The sequence below is a fragment of the Halyomorpha halys genome, unplaced genomic scaffold, assembly GCF_000696795.3.
Source record: "Halyomorpha halys isolate HHAL.00 unplaced genomic scaffold, Hhal_1.1 Scaffold343.1, whole genome shotgun sequence".
NCBI lineage: Eukaryota > Metazoa > Arthropoda > Insecta > Hemiptera > Pentatomidae > Halyomorpha > Halyomorpha halys.
The window spans coordinates 923,207-941,265 of record NW_027109758.1 but is presented as its reverse complement, the minus strand read 5'-3'; the positions used below and the strand labels follow the sequence as shown (position 1 = coordinate 941,265).

Genomic DNA, 18,059 nt, shown 5'->3' with positions numbered 1-18,059 from the left:
CATTTACGGTGTTTTATAATTTGGTTTAAAATGGGCATTCAAAAAGTTGAACACAAATATTTTTTTAAACAAATAGTCTCAAAAAATATTACCATTTCATAAATACATTCTGATGGGTCGATTGATCTCATTGTTAGTTTAAAATTGTGTTTTGTAACTTAAAGATGACTTAGAAAGGCAAGATGAGGGCTGAATTCTTATAAAAGGATTAGTATCAGATATTTGTAATCTATTTCATTAACTTGAGTTTCTTTAACATTAATATTTATAATTATAATTAGAGAACCTCCTACCCATTCTCTCTAATGCTTTGATAATTTTTACTGTGAAATAATAAAACTGTGTGATTAAGTTTGGTTTTAATTTATTTATCAATTTTTCTTTGTGTACTGGATTAGATTTATTTAAAACTACATAATGGAAGATTGTTTCTTAAAACTATGCATTCCTCACGATTGATTAAAGCTCTAACAAAGCCAATTGAAGGGGTTATATTTTAAGTAAATTTTAGGAAATCTATGTTCAATTTCTTTTGTTGGAGCTTGTTATGTTTTGAAGTGTACATAGCCCCTTCTATATCCAGATATCTCAGTTAATAATTGGATTTTGAGGTTTGAGTGTCTCTCACCAGTAGGCATCTACCCCCTTCATCCACACTGAAGATTTAAAACATCAAAAAATATTACATAGAACCTTCAATTAGCATCATCCTAAATGGTTCATTAGTTACTGAGAACGAGAGGGCCTTGGAAATAGAGGAAAACATCATATACTACTTTTCACCTAAGGGACTAAACAATTTACAGATTAATTTTAGTTGAGGAAGTAAGAAATAAATTATTGATTACAAATATATTAATGACAACAAACATTTTATTCAAGGCCAAATTGTTACCACAAAGTAATCTTGATGAATGACAGTTGGTTTACAGAATTTATCATAATTAATTTTTTTTTTATTATCTAGTTTCTTGATTTATAGATGCTTACAGTTACAGTATTTGGAATCCGTCATTGATCATTTCAAAAAGAACAAGCCCAGATTAAAACATTTTCAAATTGGTAGCAATAACATTCAGTGCCGTTGAAGGAATAGTTTGGTTTGAATTGTAGTTTTTTTTTCTAATTAACTATCAACAACCAGGTTAACTGTAAGGTGCAAATTTCAGCTTGTTTTACTACTTCTCGCTACAGAATCCATAACATAAGAACAAAATCAAAAGGTAAATAACAAAAATACAAAAAATAAACCACCAACGTTAGTCGCTTTTTGTGGGCCTGCCAAACAAAATATTTCAACCTGCCCTGGTTGGATGAGAACCATACCCAGCATGGATAGGATTAAAATAAAATGACTAATGGTAAAGTGTATTAAAGAAATGTTTTAATATTTTGCTTTGTTGATTTGTATCAACTTAATCTCTTTTTAGTGATAATTTAAATGAAATAAAGGCCAGAGTTTTCTTAGATTCTGATATATTTTTTGAGGAATGTCAGGTAAAACCATCAGATTGATACAACTCACGTCCTACCCCTACTGCAGGCCAGTCTTAAGATCATCTCACCTGCAGTTTTAACACTATGAACATTGTCATCAAGCCGTGGTGGCTTGTGAGCACATATGACGATATTGTATCAAGGGAGGTCTCTTTTCTAGATTGGGTTCGGAAAGGTGGGAAGACAAACACCTCCCTTTCAACTTGGATTGTTCTGAATTATGTTTAGTACTATTCTAGCTTCCACCAACTATGAACACACAGGGTTCTGTCACCTTTAAGGATTTTTACACTCTTATTAAAGTTTTTTTTATTATAAAATTTATAAATTTCTTTACTCGTGTATTCTCTTCTTTTACACACTTCCAATATGCATTTTACTTGTTCGAAAGGTTTTTTGTTAATGATTTTTAAAAATAATAATAATATTTGTATACATTTTGTTTTTATTATTTCATGTTGTCTCAATGTTTTGTAGAAAAAAAGATGATATACATTCCAGGGGAGCCCCTGTGTTTTAAGTGTTACATGCTGTTATTCCACACAACTAATTTATTTTTTAGATACTTAATTTGTTATATATTGATTTTTTGTTTGCAAATAGGTAACTTAAATTAACACTTGACAAAGATCCTTTGATCTTTACCTCTCACTTTGTTTATTTTTCTCCAATAATTCACTCCTCAGGCCATTGTCAAGGAGATCTTAATAATAATAAGTGTTTCAGCTATAAAATAATAAGGAGTAAGAAAGGAACTTTCAAAGAAGAAAAAAAAAAATTAATTCTTATATAATCTTTAATTTATAATGCTGGAATACACAAAACACAATGTAGCAGTATTATTTTTTCTACAATTTAGGCTTGGAAAGCCATTGATTGGTAGTATACAACGCTATCTAACAATGAGTTACAAAACAAAAATACAGAAAAATCGAATTATATTTGGATTTGTGCTGTTGATGTGCGATTAATCAATTGTGCCAAAAGGAAGACATCATTAATAAATCATCAATAAATCTGTACTTAATATACAGAAAATAAAACCTATACAGTGTTAATATCATTTACAACAATGGCAGAATCAACCCCAGAAAAATCATTTAAATCTTAATATCACTTATATTGCTTTTAAATAAAAAACATCAACTGTATATTCGAGTTAAAACAAATGAGTATTTCACTTTCAACAATAAAACATAACATCTCCGACAAATTACTGATCTGCCTTATTGAAGGAAAAAATAAAAGTAATTCTGAGATTGAATCGTTGTGCTGCCAGTTATGTTAGGATTTGAGCATTAAATAGAGGGCTCTTTGGTCTCTGGTGTGTCACTTAATAAATGAGATTCTAAACTTGTGAAGAATTATGTAGACAGATATGCTGTCGGATCTTATAAGCGATTCACATCAGCTAATATATGCAAACCGTTCACAACATGGATATAAGTAAAGGTGATCAGTTACGACTAATATTCTTAGATAGTTCTCGAGATATTGGTCAAAAAGATTTCATCAGTACAAATTTAAATAATTTAATAAATACAAACAATATAAAGAACAAGTCAAATATAAATAGAAACAAGGGATCCATATCAAAATCACCTTTACTTTATAAATACTATTACAATACACAAAGTGTTATGTAGCCTTTTCTTAAGACTAAACATATATGATAAATTGATTATGTATATATACATATATCGATAATTAATATGTACGTACTTTTTCTTAAACTGCTAAGCTATAAACTAGATTCATGAACAAGCACTCAATTTGGACCTCACCGCTCAAATTCAACATTATCAAATCACAAAACTTGAACGATGAGTGTCAGATTATTGAAAATGCAGGAGTAATCCTTTCACACGCTTTAAACTTACATATTTTTGTACAAATATTTATATATGTATATCTATATTTATTTTAAATACATTATGCCTATACAGAGTTGTGAATAGATGGTGAAGGAATATAACAACTAAACGACTCCTGCATTCTCTTACAATGTCATAAAACTAAAAAAAAAAAAATAATAATAATAAAGATAATGCAACATAATAAACAACTGCTTATCATCTCCTAATCTATGCCTCTTTGAAAGAACTCAAAACTTTTTTTCTAAATCCAGTCATCTAAATAACACTAAAGAGAGCTGAGGAGATATGTGTGACTCCGAAGGAGAGATATAGTAATAATGCTAAGAATTATTATTAATACAATAACTACATAATTAACTTCAGTTTCTATTAAAAAATTGTATAAAAATGTTAACAGGAATTGTAGGATAATACCAGTTATATTTTAGATACGTACAAATATTTTTAATGTCTTTTAAATAATTTGAAGGACTCAAATGAAGAGGCTTTTGTCTTTTTTGTACAAAACTAAGGGCTCTGCATATATACAAGACAGGCTCTAGTTAATGTCATGTCGAGCTCCATTATTGTACAGGCAAGACAGAACAAAAAGATAACTTTTTCTATTAATTCTTATTCTTCACTTTTTTTTTTTGTTTTTTTTTAAATATATATTTAAGAAGAACAGGGTTCCGCAAGCTCAATTTGAGATTCTGCAGAGTATGTACTTAAAAAAATAATATATATATTTATATATTTACACACAAAAACATTCATAATTAGAAAGGAAAAAAAAATCTTAATAGCAATTATAACAAATATAATTATAATAATATTTATTGATGGGTATAAGTTAAGTGAAGGAAAATGATTTTGGTGTTATCATTCGACCATTAGGTCATTTCTCTAACCTGTATTTTTACATCTATTTTATTTTGAAATATTATTAGGTATAAATATATACTTGAAATATATATATGTATTTATGGATGAAGAATTATTTTGGGATTCACAGACATGAATGCCTAAATAGCTTGAAACTGAGAAAAGGAAGTCAGTAATATAGGATATTTTTTTTTCATTTTTTTTTTTCTTTTTAACTTATTATACAATAATCATTATGTATAAACCAGCATAAGAAAAGACAAAAAAATGTGATAAAAGTTCCTAATGATGTAATACTTACATAGCTTTTGGTTAATGTAATTAATTGTAAATTGACTTTTATATTTACAAACATTTGTAGAAACAAGTAGTAGACGGCTGATTTGTTGCACTCAGTATGGGGTAAACCTGTTGTAACCACTTCTATATACTGCAGCCTACATAAAAAAAGAAAGAAAAAAAAGATAGTAACATTTAAAATTTTAAGGGAAGGAATAAAAATGATAATGGGATCGAAGATTGTGACTTATTACAAATGTTAGACCATGTACCTGACATCATCAACTAAGTAGTAATAGATATAGAATATTTACATTTTCAGATGATTTTTGCAAGAAACAAAAAAAGATTTTTTTTTTTTTTTTAAATTGAATTAAATAAATTTGAAGAAAAAAAATTGTTGGAAATATGAACGGTACAATGTTTCATTTCAAATTAAAAACGTTTCCATCATAAATCAAATCATTAATATGAGAAATTCTTTGAACTGTTCAGATAAGTCATAACTAATGATTTTCTTAATATCTGTCAGATGATTAAAGACAAAACTACCGAAAATGATATGCTTCAACTTCATTCCAGAAATCATACGAGATAGATTTCTTAATCAAACTCATTGGGCTTTTCAAGACTCAAAGGTTCAATTATTTGTCACAACAAAAGGTTCTTAGATAGGGAATAGATAAGAAGACAAAACAGATGTTTGAAAAAAATACTTTTGAATTAAAAGGCCCTAAAACAATGAATTATTTCTTCATACAAGAAAACACTGATCAAATACCAAACTTCTTAAGTAAAATGATATTACAGAGTAATAAAAATGGAACTTATGATATTCTGGTATGCACCATTTAAAGATATTTTTTAAGTAAAATTACAGACACTTCTACTAAGAATAATTCAGCAATAATGATACCTAACAGTCCCACTGTTCTAAATTATGAAAACAGGGTATATATATAATTGATTTCAAGATATTTTAGCTTTAAAGCAAAAAGAGAATGTTTGAAAGTTAAGATAATATAAGCATTGGCGAGATTAGTAAGGCCTAAGCATTTCTCTATGCCCCTGACATGACAGATCATGTAACACAACAATCCTTGGTCATTGAACAAGCTTCTCTTGACATCACTACCTAGTATCATATGTATGAACTATAGGTTTGAATAAAGATGAAATCTTTGGTGTCATAGAATTACTTCAAGAGATGTAACTCGAGTGTCTTTATAATCTGACCTCGGATAACAAAATAAATTATTATACATAGTAGATGTTCTATAAATACTAACCCCATATCCTGCTACAGGTCCTATTCCATGACCTAAATAAGGGTCAGCATATTCACGGCCATATCTGAAACAGAAAGGTTAATTTAGTTTCACTCCAAAAAAAAATTTCATTATGTTAATATTAAAGTTAAAGAGATGTTGATTTTCAAATAATACGAGTGGCCCTGTCTCTGTTATCCCTGTTAATAACAATTAAATTACAAATATTTTTTTATTTAACATTCAAGCCATACATTGTTAAAAGCATATTAGGTAGGAAAAACAATAACAGAAGCAAATGAGCCATTTTAGAATGAGTGTGGTCAAGTCTAATTTGGGTGTTTTTTTAATTTTAATTTAGCAATCACTGAAAAAAAAAAGGCTAATGCAATGTTTCCACCATAAATGTTCCAAAAACTAATTTTATATAACAAAATAAATTATAAAATTACATAAATTTGATCTAAGAAAAACGGATAAATTAATTTCCAGTTTTAATATAGACTTATGTCACTTTCATTGTAAACTGATCATAGTTACCATACTTATAGGGTTTATAATAATTTTTTTCTTCATTCCACGAGGCTCATATAGTTTCTTATTAAAGTAAATAAGTTGAATATTAATATAATGGAAAATATCATGAAGGGTCATATCTAATAAAAAAAAAAAAAGACTTGGAAAGCCATTAAATATTCTTCAATCAACAGCTCATTACGAATATAATATATAATGGTGAGTTATATTGTGATTTAACTTCTTCTACTCCTTTGATGGTTTCTAAATCGCTGCAGGTTAGTAATATTGAGCAAAAGCATGTTTTCACGATTGCACAAAAACCTTATCAATTACTTCTATATTACCAAAAATATAAAATAGATTAGACTTGAAAGTAGGGCTCAAAAATCTTAGCTAATCAATATTTATTTTTTTTAATAACTCAATGAATGAGAAGTAAATAACTGAGTAAGTGGGGTTAAGTTTGATAAAAAAATATACACATATGGATTCAGAGAAATATTGCTAATATAAAGGAGTTACCAATATAATGTACACAAAGGATACTTAGATGTTTGAATTGAACCTAGAAATGTTCAATTTCAAAAAATGGAAAAATCATGAGATTTTTGTGCAATATTAGCAGCCGCAAGCCTTTATTTTATCACTTAGCGATACTGTCATTTACTATAATTATTAATACAAAAAAATAATAGCTAATAAAATTGAACATGGTATGGCTATAAAAAAAACAAAAAAAAAACTGTACGATATCTATAAGTTTTCCTTAGTAATTTTAACTTAATTTGTTTTTGGCCAATATATGTTATTGTAAAATTAAAATAAACTTATAACTGTTCTAAAGGGACCTAGCCCAAAAATAATAAACTAGTTTTAATTTAATTTCATGTTTTGTTTTTTTCTCACCTCATAATAATTAAGATAGTCTTATTTTTCACAAAAAGTAGTCAGGGCCTCAACGTTTGTCAACAAAATGATCAGACTAGTTTTGTTTTTTAAATGATAATATATTTGCTTGAGATGAATAAGTTTTAGTTGTTTTATTTACAGCTAATGTATGTGGGCCAACTTGATGGCTAAAGCAATGAGTTCTTTGTTACAACTTTAGTTTATCGTTACAATAACTTTTATACATTCTAAGTAAATTTATTGTTACAACTTCAGTTTATCCTTACAAATACTTTAGATTTATAGAAACTTATTTCCCTTTATCTGAAGGGGCCCATATTCACATGATTGGGTGGAAAATTGTATTGGCTGCAAACAATAAGTAACAAATGCAATTTATTTGCTCTTACATTGCATTGACTCATCCAGAACTAATAAATATTCCTCGTACGTCAGGATAATAAACCATCATTCACTCTGACTTTTAGTTTTATTTATAGCCATACCATGTATGTCCACAGCATTCTGGTTTATAAGAATATGATTAATATTTTCTGTTTAATTTATATCTATGAATAGTTTCTTAGAGTAAAAAGAATATATAAAACAATAACAATCAATAGCTGCACTGTAGAAGCTGAGACTAATGAGTCAAAAATTAACATTGAAATAGAAACATAGATACTAGTAACTCACACACCCTGTCAATTTTTTTTAGAAACTTATGTATGCCAGTATCATTTTTATTATTCTAAGGTTAACGCATTAATTTTGTGAACTGTTTTATTTATTTGTTGAGAATTTCTTTAGATAAGAAACTCATAGTGACTTAAATCTATAAAAAGAAATATTTTAATTAATACAATAATTTTAAATATAATTAATGCCATCATCTGAAAGAATGTGTGAGCTAAATAATATAAATCAGAATCATTTAAGACAAAGAAATATCCAGAAAACATAGAAGATGCTGTAAATTCTACAAATTAAAACCCAAAAGGAGTACTAGATTTACATGAAATTATTTATTCCATGGAAGGAGGTGCAAAGCAGGACCAAGTCTAAAAAAATTTTATTATTTCTGTAGATGAAATACATTGGATAGGTAAATGTAATTTCAGGAATGAATGCTACTTGTGTAGAGGTATTATTGATCTACTGACAGATACTGAGCGTAATACCTGATAGACATAAAAGTTTCTTCATGATTAGTAATAAACTGAAATTACATTTTTACCTATTATGGTGAATGGAAGCGAGGATTGGGTCATGACTAAATAAATAAGATGCAGTGAAGATAAAATATGTACACATAGCAACCAATAATACAAAATGATCAACTTTATATATCTTTTAAAGGAGAATATTTTCTTCCATCCTCCTGTGGTGGTTTGGCTGTTTGCAGGATGCAGGACAGGCAAAGACCATAAGGAATACCATAAGTATAATCAAGGGTTGAGTCCATTAGTTACAAGAGATAAGAAGGAAACCAACTGCACCAATTGGATAGCTCAGAACCAAGGGTATGGATGAATGCTCCCCCATATTAAAAGGAACATGAAGAGAATGTAGGCACATGATCTGTTAAGACTATGTAATGTAGAAGCAGTTCGAATAAAGCACTTCATGCATGTGCTTAGACTGACCCCGCGACGGTTGCATAACCAGCGACTGGTTGGGCTGCTGCGGCCGCTGCACCATACGCCCTAGCTGCAACTGCTGTGTAACTCGCTGCAGCTGCGTAACCAGCCTGCTGAGCTGCTGTTGAAAGGGCCCCTGGTGCTTTTAACAGTGGAGATGCTGCTGCTGCTGCGGCAACCTAATACAAGTGAAAAATGTAATTTGGTTAGCAGGACTATCACAATTATATTAAAATAAATAACATCAGGAAATTAATTTATTATTACGGAGTAGTCATCAACATTTAGGAAATACTACAACAATTCAAGAACAAAACTGTATATTACTTTTTATAACATGGTAATTTCGTTTCAAAGTTTTTTTGTATAATAAATTAAATTTTATTTCAATGTGACTCTTTTTCTATTTAAAAAATATCTAATTATTAAAAGATAAAACAAAAAAATGAGAGACTAACAACTGTGGAAATCATATAACTGGATGATAATGAAATATTAACTAATGAACAATCAAAACAAAGGATAGAGTAGAAAGCAAATACAAATTTTGCTTCAAAAAGATCATTAAGATTAAGAACTGAAATAAAATAACTTAATTCTAAAATTAAAAGTTTATTCATTGCAAATAAAATTTCACTCAGATTTATAAGCATGCTCATGCGTACCGCACACTACATGTTTTGTTTTCCAATGAAATATAAATGCTGATTGCAAATTCACTTACATTCCTCAGAAAAAAATTGAATATATTTTTTTTTATAATAAAAAATAGAACTTTCAAGTATTTCTAAAGTAAGTGAAAATGATGAGAAGAAAACAGCTGGTTTGTTCCAATTAGTCATGGTTCATGAGAAAATAAATAAATAGCCCATTGCAGTTAAATAGAATACCTATTGAGAATTAATTTTATGTAATAAATTCGGTCTTTTGATCTTGCAATATTAATGATAAGTATATTTTTTATAAAGGCCATAAATAGCAGGAGTACAATAAGAGGGGATAACTAATCCAAATGTTACAGGTCAAAATCTCAACTTCCTAATAATTACTAGTTGTCACTCCATCAAGTTACTATACCTTAATTTGGATAGACTTATGGATTATAAAATATTTGTATGAAGAGTAGATTGTAAAAGAGAGATCTACATTAATTCCTTAGTTTGCACAATCCATTTTTTTATTCCGCTCAATTTCAATTAATCCTTTTAGTTATTTAGAAAAGTGATTCAATTAGAAAATGTTTTCAAAGATTATAAATCAAGTATAAAAAACTATAAACAGCATTTTGAATTTTAAATAGTAGCTAGCTAAGCTAAGCTTATTGAGCCCATATAAGGCCTACTGCTTTTAACCATTTTCAATATTGTCATTGAATATCAAGTAATAATCGACATACTGTATAACACCCACAATAATTTAATAAATGAAATATTTAACTCTATGAAACACTTTAAACATCAATATTCTCAAAGAACTCAACCACAAATTTCTATGTCTTAATTTTAATTTAATACTTGCAGGTATTATTCCTTTTTGCTACTATTATATACGCATAGAATCATGCACATGCCATCCACTTTTTATAACACACAACGCTTTTCAACGGATAATCTAAAAATATATACGCTGAAGTAAGATTATTGAGATCCAGCAAACCTTCAAAGGTTGCAAAGAAAAACCTTCTTCTGTAAAGGCATCTCGTAAAATTCAAAAAAACTGATGTACGCAATTAAAGCACAATATTCCACTGGAAAGTACAATACACAAAAAGTTGCGGTGCACATGCTCATGCAAAATTTTGAAATTTAATTTATAAAAATCAGTATTCAAAATGAGAAAACGATAAGTTACTTAAGGACTGTAGTTTTGATAATAATGCTACATAGAGATGTAGGGTAACCTCATTATACAGCAGGTTCAAATATAACACATGTACATCTCTGGTCCCAATCTCAGATTCTTCGAGATTAAATTAATATCTTTCTTTCAAATCCACCCATTGTAGATAAAAAAAATAAGAGTTAAAAGTATACATTATAAATTAACTAATTATAGAAATGCATCTATTAAATCCAAATCTGCAGGTGTTTTAAAATAAAATATTATGTTACTTATTCAGAAGAAACGATAGAAGATAAAAAATATTCAAATTTTTCCAGGTTACTGGGGAGAATAGCCTCCTACTTGGTGTTCATAGAAGTTCCCCCATTTAAAATATCTTCATCTAAAAGAAACAGTACATATCTGTTCCAAAAGTAATCTTGGAGAATATTTATTTGAACCGAATGATTAATCTAAAAATTTAGATACATTAGGAGATAAATGTACAAGTTTTTCTATTTAGCAAAAAGCTTGCAGAGCAACAAACTGAAGAATAAAGCAGCAAAGCAAGAGAGGGTACTGGACCAATTAAAAACACCTACCGATGATGAAGCATTTTCAGCAACATATAACTTACTCAATTACATCAAAGGGATAATGATGGTCAAACAAACACATTGCTTACTCAAAATCAACAAAGCAATGATACAATTTTTAAATATGAACCATTAATGGTACTTATTTTTAATTAATATTAAAGTATTTTCAATTCACATTTATTTTATTATGTTTCTGCTTTCGAAAGAATTCATATGCTCTGCTTTCACTATACCGAGTGTCTATTGTACTAGTCCCTTGATTAATATCACACTTTAGATATTTGAATAATTGTTATAGAAAATAATCATTATCTCCAAGTAATAATATCTATGTAGTAAATTTATAATCAAAGACAACAACTTAAACAAATTCATAACTATATCCTATTTCAGAAAAAAAAATGTAGGAAAAAAGTTAGCATGATTCGGCTTATAAATTGTGAAAAGAAAAAGTTTTACACAAATACACCAAGTCTGAATCAAGAGAATTAGAATATTATTTCTTCTTCATAATATGTAATATTAAATTACACTCAACAGAAAACAATTATGCTGTAGTCTTATTCGTCACTTGGCACCATTGGACAATCTCATACGATTACTGTTGTTGAGAATAATGAAACTATTAATTGTATGTTAAAAAGAATTCTTCTTACATTCAAGGAAATGATTCTGTCAATTTCCAACTAAAGGGGACCTTTGTCTCTTTTAATAACACTCATTAAATACAACACTGTCACAAATAAATACCAACTTATAAAATTTAGTAGGAAAATGATATGTATTCTAAAGCGATAAAAAAATATTAAACAGAGGATACTATCATTCTGGTGTTTTAATGATTAATTTTCTACCTTTACAGAACAGAACTATATATTTACATTTATAGATCTACAGACTGACTCATATATTTTAGTTAACAAGGAACAAATTTAGTTCCGTGTCTACCTGCAGTAAAATTTGAGTTTTGGCAGAATAGATTAAACCGTTAATGAGATTTTGATGATATTTTCACTAATTAGCTTGGTACCTAGATGGTCCCATATTAATTTTATCATATTTCATCCATTCCTTTTGCTTATACATGTGGAAACGTATTTTCCTTTGCATAGCTTTAATATGGTTTGTCCCATTTGGCCCGAATTTGAAGGAAAAGAAAATTACATAGAAATGAACAAAATGAATAAAAATAAAATGTAAACTAATAAGTATATATAAAATAGCGTAAACCATAATACTTTTTATTATAGTACATTTTATTTTTATTTATTTTTGTTCATTTTTATATAATTTTCTTTTCATGTATATAAACATAATTTTTATCCCTACCTTAAGTTACTTTTTTGTATCTTATTATCCTAGATTGTCAAAATATTTATATTTTATGTACCTTTTTTAGCTCTGACAAAGTCCTCAACGAATTCAGAAAATTAATTGTTAACTATTTTTTGTCCCTTCTTTGACCGCACCCCGATTATCTTCATATTTTAAAAAATACAGTCAAACTATTTATACGTATAATACCTGGTTTGTATATTCTTCATTTAATATATTGGATGGCATCTTACTAAATTTTGAAGTTATTTGCTAATTTTAAAGTTTGATATTACATTCATTGATATTGTTATATTGTCAACAAGTAATATTTTTAATGAAAATATTGGGAACAATTAACTAAATTAATGAAATAATAAATTATTTATTTTTACATAACAGGTTTGAATTTTCCAATTATTTTCATAGTTTTCTAAAAATTTAGAAATAGGAACTGCCTTCTTTTTCCAGAAAACCCTTCGATTGTCAATAACATTATTTTAAAAAAATAAATAAATTATAAGATTGTATTATTTAATTGCTAGATATATATTTTTTATATTTGTTGATACTATACAGATATCAGGCACAAAAATGAAGAAAAACATTGAAACATTGTTGGATGCCATCAGATATATAAAATAAAATTTAATAGTTAACATTTCCTTACTGTAACCACATAATAAATGAATAATTATTTCAGTAGACCTTCACATGCTTGGAAATGAAATCTCAGTACACTTAACTACTGTTAATTAAATTACCAAACTTCACTTACAAATTTAATTTAATTTAACAAATTGTATTTTAAAAGAATTGAAAGTTAGGAAAAATCAACATCTTTAGGAGATAATGGCATTGTTTTATTTAACGGGCAATACAACAAAAGCTAATCCCTATAATTCTAGATCATTGAGGCCAATAACCACACGCGAAATGTTAATTTGTTGGCGGGGTGCTCAAAATACTCTATTCAATTTACTAAAATATTTATAAAAGAAAACATTATTTAGACTACATTATTAATTTCTTTTATTTATTTATTCAAAACCTCTATCCTATAAGTCATTGGCCAAAAGTTATTTTTAACATTTAACAATAAAAAAGGGAATGTTAAATTAAGTTTAATATGAAATTACTAGTGATTTTGTAATTTCTTTTATTTTTTATTAAAAAATAATCATGTTTATAAAAAGTATTTTTACTTATACTGTATTATAACATACAAACAATAATAATATTTAAACAAACTGCACAAACCAGAAACATATTAATTACACTATATTGCATAAATCTATCTATATGCAAAAAAACAAGCTGGAAATATTAAATAACAGTAAGGAGAAAATCCACATGATTTTCACAATGAGCCAAATTATTTCATAAGGATTCACATAAAAAAAAAGGTGATCCAAACAAGTTTAAAATATTTCATCATAATGTAACAACAGTTGAGATTATTCCCAATTACATAAAATAACACTTTGCAAAAGTTTTGTTAATCTGTGAAACGTTGTTCAAAAACATATTTCACACTGGTTACGTTTGTAAACTAAATGAGCAATCACTTTTGAAATGGCCTGAATAGTAATAATTTCAAAAGAATATTTAACCACTGCTCTATACATTAACAGGCAATAATGTATGTGGGGTTAGAAAAAAAGCACTGTCCAATCATGTTTCCAATTAATCTATTTAGAAGAAATTAAACCTACTAATTTGGATATTTTGCAAATTTCGATTTAAATTTACAAACTTGATATTTTATTTTTTAAGTTAGTAAATTGATAACATCTTTAGAATTTTGGAAAGTAATTATCTTTATCATACAGTTTAGTCCTCTCAATATTAACACTAAAAATTTCATATTTGGTCTATTTGTAACTGGCCACTTTTACAGTATATTTTCTGTATTTTTACTGCCTAAAAAATCTTGAAGCTTCTAATAATACACAACTAATACTGGTTGCACGAGATTAAAATATGATTTAATGTACAATTAATATATCTCATTAATGAAGGTTATTTAGTCTCCTCTATCAAGTACATATCGCTGCTTTGCTTAAATAGTGGCACAAATGACAAAAAAAGTTTTGATTTTATTTGTAATTTCAGGAATTCTAAAGAGAGCAACATGAAGAAAGGCTGCGGTTACTGAGGTCATCCTACAGACTTTTCTATTACAGTTTTCAGAGTTGTTACAAATTAACCTCCGCCTACTGTAAAATAAATGGAATACCTCAAACACAAAATATAAAAATAATTTTTTGTCAGATTTACCACTAATGAGAACATAGGGCATGATAGATAAGTTAAAAGCGAATTTATGATCATGATTGATTTTTGATTGGATACATGATTGACTTCAGATAATATTAATTTCGTTGACAAACATAATTATTTCACTAAAAACAAAAGTCACTAGTTGGAGGTAGTATCAAAGTATCATTTTTAAATATTGCATTTTTTTAACTTTTAATTCAATCATTTTTTTTATAATCAAAAATATTGTTTGGTTCACCTTAAACCATTCATTCACAATCGATAATCATAAGAGGAAAAGCTGTTATTAATATTTTAGTAGATGTTATTTTAAACTAAAATAAATCATACATATCGTTTTTGATTAGTAAAGGAACTGGGAATGCTTCTATTACAAAATTTGTTTAATAAATACCGCCAATCTACACTCTAAAAACAAATCACCAACAAACTAACAAAAAGCCAAACTGTAGAATACAGGCTCAAAAGTTTTTGAGCTGCTAATACAGTTTGCAAATAATTTTTATAGTTTAACTATACCTCAGTGCTGGTCCCCCCAGTACCCTGTAACATTTATAAAATCATGTATAACAACCCTAGAGAGAAAATAACCCAAAATTAAAAGAAAGAAAACTAAAAATAAATAAATAATAACTTCTACATTATCAAACACATAACAGAATTCATAACACTTACAGGGTCTTCTTTCAGGCCAAGAGAGATCCCGGGAATGTTTCCAGCCGCCAGCAAACCCTAGACGAGATCATGCAGTATTTTTTAATTTATTTATACGAAATAAAAATTCACATTAATTTGTTCAAAGGCAAGTGTTCCAAAAATAATTAAACAAAAATATTGATAAGATAAAATAAAATAAATAATTAACTTGAACTAAGATAAAGAATAAAGAAAAACACATAAATAAAAATAACTAGTGTACGTCACTGAGCTATAATAAACAACATATAGAACTTTTCCTTATCAAAACATTAAGGAGTTACATTTTTATAATTATTAAAGGGAAAACTTTTTCTGAATAGAATTAGCAGTAACAAAGAGAAGTTTTTGTAAGATAGAATTTTTAATAATTCTTAGAGTGTAGATGGTTCAGGCTATTATCTAATATTAGATCTCCCAGCACTTTAATCAAAAACCTATTAACAAAAAATAAATCTCTTAACTTGTTTTCTTTATTAATATTTAATCCAAGCACAGCGGCCTCAATACTTTTTGATGATGTTCATATTTATTTTTTATACTTGTAGATACTAAATTAAGTAGAGAATTAAATATTCTTCATTTCATTAGTTTTAACTTTTTTATCATGTTCATATTTATTTTTTATACTGGTAGATACTTATTAAGTAGAGAATTAAATATTCTTCATTTGATTAGTTTTAACTTTTTGATGATGTTCATATTTATTTTTTATACTTGTAGATACTTATTAAGTAGAGAATTAAATATTCTTCATTTGATTAGTTTTAACTTTTTTGCTGGGATGCACCGTTTAGGAGTTATAGGCAAAAAAAATAATCCTAATCCCTTATTTTATTTACAAATAGGTTTAGGACCATTAACAACCAATTTCTTTGTTAAATGTGGTAAAAAATAATTTTAAGAATCATTTGCAGATTTATGTTTTATGGGCTGGGTTTTATGCACCCCAATTCTTCACTATTCAATCTTTAGGAATAAAGAAAATGATAAAGTGGATTTGTTTGAACTCTAGTGGCTAGGATATTCCTCGAGATCCACTTGAAATCTCCAGGAACAGAGCTCCTAAACCAATGAATATGCTTCAAGCACTAAACTGGTTGAACTGACGTATGGGCCATGGGAATTCTCATGCTCGAACTGATATTTCAGTTCATAGTACCAAAAGGGTTAATTATTATGTTGAATTACACTATCAATTTTTTCTCTCAGGAATCTCAACCTTTTATTTGAAAAATTTAAATAATATTTAAAGTTTCTAAAGTTAAACACAAATTTTAGTTAAATAACGTTAAACGTGTTTTCTTCTCTCCAATTATGACTGCTAAATTATAACCTTTGACTAAGATATAATTTGAATATTTAAATTTCTTAACAGAAAATCCTAAAGCACTTGGTCATTGAAGTTTATCTTTCTGAACAAAGTTTTCAATTGACTTATAAAGTAAATACCCTAAAAGACATTAAAAGATACCTGCCAAAAAATGACTATGGATTCGTCCTCCACATAAATGTATACATAATACAAATGTGTAGTATTAGCACCTTATCTTAGTTAAAATATGTAAAAAATATTAAATAAAATATATACTTCAAAAAATTTTATTTTAACTTATCTTTTTTTTCTATAACCATTAAAACAATTATACAATTACAAATAATGAACTGTAATTCCATACACATTAAGTTCTATAAATAGATGTTCGACTGTATCATTAGGTGGAAGTAGGGTAACCTCAAAATTTCTAAAGCATAAAGATGACAAAATAAAACTGGACAGACTAACTTAAATCAAATATATAAATATAATTGCCATTCAGTGCAATTACGAATAACAACATTTTATTTACCTGAAGTCTGTAATTACTGTCAGTAGCTGCATGAGCCGCAAGAATAGGATCGTAGTATACACCACTGTAACACATAATAGTATCTTTAATGATCATTTTTTTTAAATAATCCTGATGATGCAAAATTTCTAAAACATGTTTTTTTAAAAAGAAAATTGTATTTACTTTTATTACTATAAATGAATTATTGACTTCCAAGATTATTATAATATAAATTGAAAATTAATATTATATTAATTTAAAATAAACTATAAATAATTAGCCCAACACATAAAAAAGCACAATAAATAATACCCCACAAGGCATGGAAATAAATAAAAAAAATTAATAAAAATAAAAAACAAATGTGTGCTTCTACTAATAAAACAGTTCGTACAAATTAGTTGATTAATCAAAGTGACTCAAGCTTTTTTTTTTTTTTTCTTTTTTTCTCACCGAGCCAATACTTCACCAACAGCCAGTTTTGTGAATCATGCACTTGAACAGGCTCATTCAACAAGGCAACACACAATAGGGTATATACACAAAATCACAGGTACATTCGTAGTAATGTTTTTCATATACAAGAAGGAATAATAAACAGCTATCAATAAAATAAAATTCCAAGTATCATCACACCATTGGCGAATTAATAAAAAAATAAATTACAAAGAAAGAAACGGAA

At 27.5% G+C, this 18,059-nt stretch overlaps 1 protein-coding gene across 16 annotated transcripts in view; it reads right to left on the bottom strand.

The window, feature by feature from the left end:
• Positions 1 to 2,275: 2,275 nt before the first annotated feature.
• Rbfox1 (RNA-binding Fox protein 1) overlaps positions 2,276 to 18,059 on the bottom strand; it is a 230,189-nt gene continuing 214,405 nt past the window's right edge. For 12 of the 16 annotated variants that reach the window (XM_067047937.1, XM_067047928.1, XM_067047941.1 and 9 more), the window contains 6 exons: positions 17,396 to 17,459; positions 15,525 to 15,581; positions 15,369 to 15,392; positions 8,839 to 9,011; positions 5,807 to 5,870; positions 2,276 to 4,675 (listed from right to left, as the gene is read on the bottom strand). In XM_067047937.1, coding sequence (XP_066904038.1) covers positions 4,631 to 4,675; positions 5,807 to 5,870; positions 8,839 to 9,011; positions 15,369 to 15,392; positions 15,525 to 15,581; positions 17,396 to 17,459 — 427 coding nt within the window. In that variant the 3' untranslated portion in view covers positions 2,276 to 4,630. The remainder of the gene's footprint in view (positions 4,676 to 5,806; positions 5,871 to 8,838; positions 9,012 to 15,368; positions 15,393 to 15,524; positions 15,582 to 17,395; positions 17,460 to 18,059) is intronic. The other 4 variants (XM_067047939.1, XM_067047931.1, XM_067047943.1 and 1 more) reach the window with 2 other exon arrangements.